The 8,848-nt window shown below is 35.9% G+C and overlaps 1 protein-coding gene across 1 annotated transcript in view; it reads right to left on the bottom strand.

Moving 5' to 3' along the window:
• Positions 1-530: 530 nt before the first annotated feature.
• CLGN (calmegin) overlaps positions 531-8,848 on the bottom strand; it is a 58,245-nt gene continuing 49,927 nt past the window's right edge. Inside the window, exons 13-15 of the mRNA XM_082728469.1 lie at positions 3,935-4,103; positions 2,807-2,907; positions 531-1,046 (exon numbers count right to left, since the gene is read on the bottom strand). Of these exons, the coding sequence (XP_082584595.1) occupies positions 966-1,046; positions 2,807-2,907; positions 3,935-4,103 (351 nt within the window). The 3' untranslated portion in view covers positions 531-965. The remainder of the gene's footprint in view (positions 1,047-2,806; positions 2,908-3,934; positions 4,104-8,848) is intronic.

Below are 8,848 nucleotides of genomic sequence, written 5' to 3'. Positions count from 1 at the left end.
CTACCTTAGAGGCAGCTTTAAAGCTAGAGACTTAAAATGAGTTTGAATTTGACAGTAAAAAAAGCAAGATAAAAATACAAAGCATGATGACTGATATCTACTTGCGATTAGAATCTCTTAATGACCAGAAAAAAGAAAATAAATTAAAGCTCCTCCCTCAATAATTTACCTATTAAAGAGGGTATAACTTAAAGAAAAAAAATGTTTGAATTTTATTTCCAAGAGCAATGTATGCAAAAGCAATCTCCAGAGTTAGGTAAGCCATTCTAGCATAAAACAATTACAAAGGCTTAGAAAGCATCTCTAACCATTATATTTTGATGAACCTATTATCTTTGTATTCAAATGTAAAATATGCTGCACTATTAGCCAGTGATTCTCTGAATGACACTTAAGACAGCGCTGTTTTGTTGACTTGTCAACAAAGCACCTCTTTAAAGGAATCTATAATTTAAGTGAGCAACAGACCCTGACTCTAATTTGACACAACTAGGCAAACGGGGGCCGCATACAACACTTTCAGTTGTGGATAGAATCAAACAACCATACAGAAACTTTATTGTGTTTAGCTCTGTACAACAGAACACAGACTCATTCTTATTAAAGAACTACCTGTTATAGCGTCCTATAGCTGTTTAAGAGGAAATTCCGGTAACTGATTTTTCCAATTTTGCTCTGTACAAACCAAAACTTTCTCCAACTTTTAAAACTCGGTAACTTCTAATGATATTAATCTCTTAAATCCGATAAGTAACGTGCCACTCTTTTTTATTCTAAATTCAAAGACCGGGTAACTTCAAAGTTTTGTGGTTTTTTTCCCCTGAAAAGAAAGACTAAAATAAATGTCCGGAAGAATAACATTGCTAGATATTAGAAACGTACAGAATGACTCAAGTTCGGCTCTGGCACACTGATGTTAGAATGCCAAATATCTCGCTCAGGAATTAAAAATACTTGGATATAGTTTATTCCTTTCGTACTCTTCTCTTGCGTACGGACTTCACTGGCCCGTCTCCAGACCCCGTGCTCTCATCCGCTTCTTTCATCTAGAAGAAAGAATGATGCAAATGCTTATTTTCACACAATGGGTAACTAGTGAATAACATATTTCTTAGTCTCTAAAATACATGTTCTAAAAAGTGCTACCTTATATGTGTTCTTTAATTCATGAAGCTGGTCAAAAATGTGTACATAAGTTAATGTGTTTTAATTTGCTCACCCTTTGTTATGATTACATTTTTAGAATAACTCGACTGATTCAGACACACCTCTGACAAGGAATAGTGCTAACAACTCAATTATTTTATCATTTGGAATTTAATCTCAATGTCATAGTTAATTAGAGGCTGTATGATCTTTTCATTGTGGGATATTATGCACTAACTTCATCACAGTAGTTTTACAAGTAATGAATTGCTGAGCTAGATTTACAGAGACGTTTCCAGAACTTCTGACACAGTAGTTTAAGAAAATTAGGAGAAAGGGAAGGGAAACATCAAATTTATAGTCTGGTTTTTTTTTCTTTCCTTATCCAATAAGCACTCATATGTAAATTAAACTTGTGTCACAAAATAAAATAATGAAGGTGTTATAAATGGTATTATACAAAATAGGTATAATTATTTTCAAGGTCACACTATACACAAGTTGGCTTATTTTAGCCCCCTGATATATAAGAAGACTAAAAGACAAAGAATTAAAATATTTTTAAAGGTACACAAAATGTTTTATGTAGCAAAATATAACCAGACATGAATCTGACTGAATGATTACAAGTACTGTTATTAAGAGAGTGACAGGTGAAACGATGACTGTCCTGGAAGAAATTATCTTTACCGGCTTCCTCTAATATGTATATTCATATTAATGTGCCCCCCAAACCCCTTTAAGAACTCACAGGCAATTAAGACCATTTAACTAAGTATATGTATTGAAAAGGCTTTAGAAAACAAACAATAACAATAAAACACATGTATGTAAGAGATTTCTTCAGAGAGACAAAACAGCAAGTTTACATCATCATATGCAGAGGCCAGGCAAAACAGGGATAGTCCCCTGCCCAGCACTGAGTACTGAGGGCGCTAAGGATGGGGACTGCCATGAGGTCATGCAGTTCCTAAGGGCCAGCAGGTAGAGAAAACAGGCCTTTGGTACATGTTGGGAAAAAAGAGAAAGATCTGGTTTGGAATCATATCCTGGATGGTTTCTGATTCCAGAATAACTGACTAAAAAGAGGCACTGTAGAAAGTTCTGTTATGTATCAGGATGCAGAAAGGGGTAGACCTATCAAGTTACTGGGAAAACCAGTTTATTAAAGATTTGAGAAAAAAACACCCTATCAGGCAGATACTCAACTACCCAATTAATGAAATATTACAAAATGTGACAATAAATTATTCAGATCATGATAATGTTTTTATAATGGGTCTAAAGAAAACTGTCTTGTAATAAAGAGAATTATCTTTTAAATATTCAAATGGTCTATTTATTATGATTTTCAACAGACTAACGATAAAGACATAATTTTTTACAGATGCAGCTCTATTTTGTAAACCCCAGGCTTACTATATACTTTTTCTCATCGGGCATTAAGAGGATATCAATTATAGCATTTTCGTACCTTCTTTATGAATACATTTAAAAACAATATGGAGGCTCTTATGAAAGTTTAGAGAAATATGGCCAAATTTTGTATAGTAGAACCTTGAAAAGATTCTCTGTAAACCAGACAGTTTTGTTAAGATAATTTTTATGGATAACAATCGTACATAAAATCTAGTTTATTTTCTGTTAAAGACTTGTTTACCTCATCCTCTGATCCAGACTTATTTGATTTATTACCCTCTTCTTGTCCTTCTATGATTTCAATTTCTTCTTCACTCTTTTCCCCAGGTTCACCTTCCTCTTCTAGAATACAGATTTTTATTATAGGCAAAGACTTGAATTAGAATTTTGCTACTAGAAATATTAAATACAAGGGGATTTATTTAAATTCTGATATTTAAAGGCAATTTCTGTCATGAGAAAATTCTAAAAAATTAATTGCAAATATTATTTTACAACATTTTATAAATAAATCATATTTGAGGAAAAAGACAGGTTTAAGAAGTTCTTAAGCACTCAGTTTACATGTAATATGAAAGACAAATATATATATGTATACATATGAACACATACATATGTAAATATACGTGTGTATTTTTTAGAGAAAATGATTTTTAAGTCAACTGTTTCATCAGCTATTAAGTTAAAAACAGTGCTCAAGACATAAATTGTAAGGGGCTCGTTCTGGAGCCTGTCTTGAGACACCTGGCAAATATCGACAGTTTTATTGCTACCTAGATGAGTGTAAGCAGATCTCAATGGAGACCCACCAAAATGTCCTAGTTCTTCAGTTTGAGCATGTTTACTAGTTTAGTATAGGGTGCAAAGAGAACATATGATTCAGCTGTCCTTTTGGGCCATTAAATTATTCATTCGACATGTTAAACTATCTGAGGAACAACAGCTACTAAAAGACTTGGTGTTAATTTTGCGGCCGCCATTACCGGCCTTAAACCCATTTCTCTCCTCCAGAGGCTGTTCTCTCTGTGCCTCCCATCTCAGCTACATTCTTGGAGGCAAGAAAAGCCCCTTCAAACAGCTACAACACGTGGGATGCATACTTGCTCTTAAATCTCTCTCTTCATAGAAAACAAGAACTGTAAGCAGGATTACTGCTCAGGGTACAGCACCCAGGCAGGAGCCATTACTCCTCTCTGCCACAGTCACTGGCTCACAGGGATTCAGACTGTAGATATTTGACAATAAGTGTAATAGCTAGTGTTTACCAGATAATCTTCCCTTTTTACGAATTTGGCTCAGGGTCCCCATTGTAACTCACTATCACTATCCTACCTTTGGCTACCTACCTACCTACCTATCATAATCCTACCTTTCTCAGGAGTTTCAAGAGTTTCACCATCACTTTGCTTTTTTTCTTCTTCCAAGTCTACTGGTTTCTCCAAGGCAGCTTTCTTTTCCTTCACTTCTTGCTCTAGTGCTCCCTTTGTTTGTGGTTTACATATGTCAGTTTTTTTATACTCTGAATCTTCATATTTTTTCTGTGGTAGTTTAACAAAAGCTATTTTTAGTAAAAACAAAGTTCTATTTTTTAAAAAAGATTTTTTTTTGGCAATAACTGATATCAAACACATTGAATCAGCAGTAAGAACTCATAGGAAATTTAGCTTATCACTTTAAGAATCACTCACTCAGACCTGTCCACAGAGACCTGGCAGGCCAGAAAAGACTGACATGATATATTCAGGGTGCTAAATGAGAAAAATATGCAGCTAAGAATACGTTATCCAACTAGGATGTCTTTCAAATAGAAGAAGAGATAAAAAGCTTCCAGGACAAACATAAAAGAATTTGTAATCACCAAACCAGCCCTAAGAAATATTTAAAGGGACCTTTTGAGTGGAGAGTGAGCCCAAAAGTAACATAAACCAGAAAGAAACAGAGACAATATACAGAAATAGTGACTTCACAGGTAATGCAATGGCACTAAATTCATATCTTTCAATAGTTATACTGAATGTAAATGTGCTCAATGCCCCCATCAAAAGACAGAGGGTATCAGATTGGATTAAAAAAGCAAGATCCATCCATATGCTATCTGCAAGAGACTATTTTAGACTCAGAGACACCTCCAGATTGAAAGTGAGGGGGTGGAAAACCAATTTTCATGCCAATGGACATCAAAAGAAGCTGGGGTTGCAATCCTTATAACAGACAAATTAGATTTTATTTTTTTAAAAGATTTTATTTATTTTTTTGATAGAGAAAGCCTAAGCAGGAGAAGCAGCAGAGGGAGAGGGAGAAGCAGCCTCCCCACTAAGCAAGGAGCCCACTGTGGGGCTCATTCCCAGGACCCTGAGATCATGACCTGAGCAGAAGGCAAACACTTAACCAACTGAGCCACCCAGGCAACCTGACAAATTAGATTTTGAACTGAAGACTGTAAGAAGAGATAAAGGACACTATATCAAAATTAAAGGGTATATATAGCCAACAAGAAGATCTAACAATTGTATATATTTATGCACCTAACATGGGAGTAGCCAATTATATAAGCCAATTAATAACAAAATCAAAGAAACACATCAGTAATAATACAATAATAATAGTGGAATTTAACATCCCCCCTCACTGCAGTGGACAGATCATCTAAGCAGAAAATCAACAAGGAAACAAGGACTTTGAATTACACACTGTACCAGATGGGACTTCACAGATATATTCAGAGCATTCCATCCTAAAGCAATACACATTCTTCTTGACAGCACATGGAACATTCTCCAGACTAGATCACATACTGGGTCACAAATCAGGTCTCAACCAGTACCAAAAGACTGAGATTACTCCCTGCATATTATCAGACCACAAAGCTTTGAGAACTCAATCACAAGAGAAAATCTGGAAATAACTCAAATACATGGAGGCTAAAGAGCATCCTACTAAAGAATAAATGGGCCAACCAGGAAATTAAAAAAGGGTTTTAAAAAATTCATGGAAACAAATGAAAATGAAAACACAAATGTTCAAAACCTTTGGGATGCAGCAAAGGTGGCCGTAAGAGGGAAGTATAAAGCATTACAAGCCTTTCTCAAAAAACAAGGAAGGTCTCAAATACACAACCTTACCTTACACCTAAAGGAGCTGGAGGAAGAACAGCAAATAAAGCCAAAACCCAGAAGGAGAAGAAAATTAATAAAGATCAGAGAAGAAATCAACGGAATAGAAAACCAAAAGAACTATAGAAAGGATCAATGAAACTAAGAGCTGGTTCTTTGAAAGAAATTAGTAAGATTGGGAGACCTGGGTGGTTCAGTCTATTAAGCATCTGCCTTGAACTCTGGTCATGATCCCAGGGTCATGAGATTGAGCCTCAGATTGGGCTCCCTGCTCAGCAGGAAGTCTGCATCTCCCTCTGTCCCTCCACCCCACTCATGCTCTCTCTCTCACTCATTCTCTCTGTCTCAAATAAATTAAAGAAATAAATAAGATTTTTAAAATTAAACAAAAGATTGATAAACCCCTGGCCAGACTTACCAAAATGAGAAAGGCCCCCCAATAAATAAAATAATGAATGAGAGAGATCACAAACAACACCAAAGAAATACAAACAATTTTAAGAACATATTATGAGCAATTTTATGCCAAAAAATAAGCAATCTGGAAGAAACTGATACATTCCTAGATATATATAAAGTACCAAAAAGGAAACAGGAAGAAACAGAAAACTTGAGCAGAACAATAACCAGCAAGAAATTAAAGCAGTAATCAAAAATCTCCCACCAAACAAGAGCTCAGAGCCAGATGGCTTTCATGGGGAATTCTACCAAACATTTAAGGAATTAATACCTATTCCTTTGAAGCCATTTCAAAAAATAAAAATGGAAGGAAAACTTCCAGACTCATTTTCTAAGGCCAGCATTACCTTGATCCCCAAAACAGACAAAGACCCCACCAAAAAGAAGAGCTACAGACAAATATTCCTAATGAACATGGATGTAAAAATTCTCACCAAAATACTATCCAATAGGAGCCAACAGTACATTAAAAGGATTATTCACCACAACCAAGTGGGATTTATTCATGGGCTGTTCAACATCCACAAATCAATAAATGTGATATATTGCATTAATGGAAGAAAGGACAAGAACGATATGAACCTCTCAATAGATGTATAAAAAGCATCTGACAAAGTACAGCATCCTTTCTTGATTAAAACTCTTTACAATGTAGCGATAGAGGGAACACACCTCAATATCATAAAAGCCATATATGAAAAGCCCACAATGAATATCATTCTCAGTGGGGGAAAAACTGAGAGCTTTTCCCCTAAGGTCAGAACATGGAAGGGATGTCCACTATCACCACTTCTATTCAACACAGTACTAGAAGTCCTAGCCTCCAGCAGCCAAACAACAAAAAGAAATAAAAGGCATATGAATCAACAAAGAACTCAAACTCTCACCCTTCACAGATGATGTGATACTCTATGTGGAAAATCCGAAAGACTCTACCCTCAAATTGCTAGACCTCATATAGGAATTCAGCAAAGTGGCAGGATATAAAATCAATGCATAGAAATCACTTACATTTCACATACTAACAATGAGACAGAAGAAAGAGAAATTAAGGAGCAGATTCCATTTACAACTGCACCCAAAACCACAAGATACCTAGGAATAAACCTAACCAAAGATACAACAGCTCTGTACTCAGAAATCTATAGAATACTCATGAAAGAAACTGAGGAAGACACAAAGAAATGGAAAATTTTCCATGCTCATGGATTGGAAGAACAAACATTGTGAAAATGTCTATGCTACCTAGAGCAATCTATACATTCAATGCAATTCCTGTCAAAATACCATCAAATTTTTCACAGAGCTGGGACAAAGAATCCTAAAATTTGTATGGAACCACAAAAGACCCAGAATAGCCAAAAGAATGTTAAAAAAGAAAACCAAAGTTGGTGGCATCACGATTCCAGACTTCAAGCTTTATTACAAAGCTGTAATCAAGACAGCATGGTACTGGCACAAAAACAGACACACAGATCAATAGAATGGAATATAGAACCCAGAAATGGACCCTCAACTCTACAGTCAATGAATATTGGACAAAACAAGAAAGAATATCCAATGGAATACAAGACAGTCTCTTCAACAAATGGTGTTGGGAAACTTGGAGACAGCCACATGCAGAAGAATGAAATTGGGCCATTTCCTTACACCACACATGAAAATAGACTCAAAATGGATGAGACCTAAATGTGAGACAGGAGTCCATTAAAATCCTAGAGGAGAACACAAGTTCTGTGACCTCAGCCACAGCAACTTCTTGCTAGACACGTCTCCAAAGGCAAGGGAAACAAAGGCAAAAATGAACTACTGGGGGACTTCATCAAGATAAAATCTTTGGCACAGCAAAGGAAACAGTAGACAAAACCAAAAGACAACTGACAGAATGGGAGGAGGTATTTCCAAATGACATATCACATAAAGGGCTAGTATCCAAAATCTATAAAGAATTTGTCAAATTCAACACCCAAAGAACAAATCCTCTAATCAAGAAATGGGCAATAGACATGAACAGACATTTCACCCAAGAAGACATCCAAATGGTCAATAGACAGGAAAAAACACCCCACATCACTCTGCATCAGGGAAATACAAATCCAAACCACAATGAGATACCACCTCACACCAATCAGAATAGCTAAAATTAGCAAGCCAGGAAGTGACAGATGTTGGTGAGGATGGGGAGAAAGGGGGACCTTTTATACTGTTGGTGGGAATGCAAGCTGATGCAGCCACTTTGGAAAACAGCAAGGAGGTTCCTAAAAAAGTTGAAAATAGAGCTACCCTGTGAGCCAGCAATTGCATTACTGGGTATTTACCCTATAGATACAAATATAGTGATCTGAAGGGGCATGTGCACCCCATCGTTTATAGCCCCAATGTCCAAAACAGTCAAACTATGGAAAGAGCCCAAATATCCATCAACAGGTAAATGGATAAAGAAGATGTGGTGTATACACACACACACACATACACACACACACACACATACATACATACACATTCATATACACACACATATATACATACATACACACATACATATATATATACATATATATACATATATACATACATACACACACAAAATGGAATACTATTTGGACATTGAAAAAAATGAAATCTTGCCATTTTTAGCGAAATGGATGAAACTAGAGGGTATTATGCTAAGCAAAATAAGCCAATCAGAGAGAGACAATTATCATATGTAG

The sequence above is a fragment of the Mustela nivalis genome, assembly GCF_964662115.1.
Source record: "Mustela nivalis genome assembly, chromosome: 4".
In the NCBI taxonomy this organism is placed as follows: domain Eukaryota; kingdom Metazoa; phylum Chordata; class Mammalia; order Carnivora; family Mustelidae; genus Mustela; species Mustela nivalis.
Note: the sequence above shows the minus strand (reverse complement) of the source record. Positions and strands in the feature narration are given on the sequence as shown.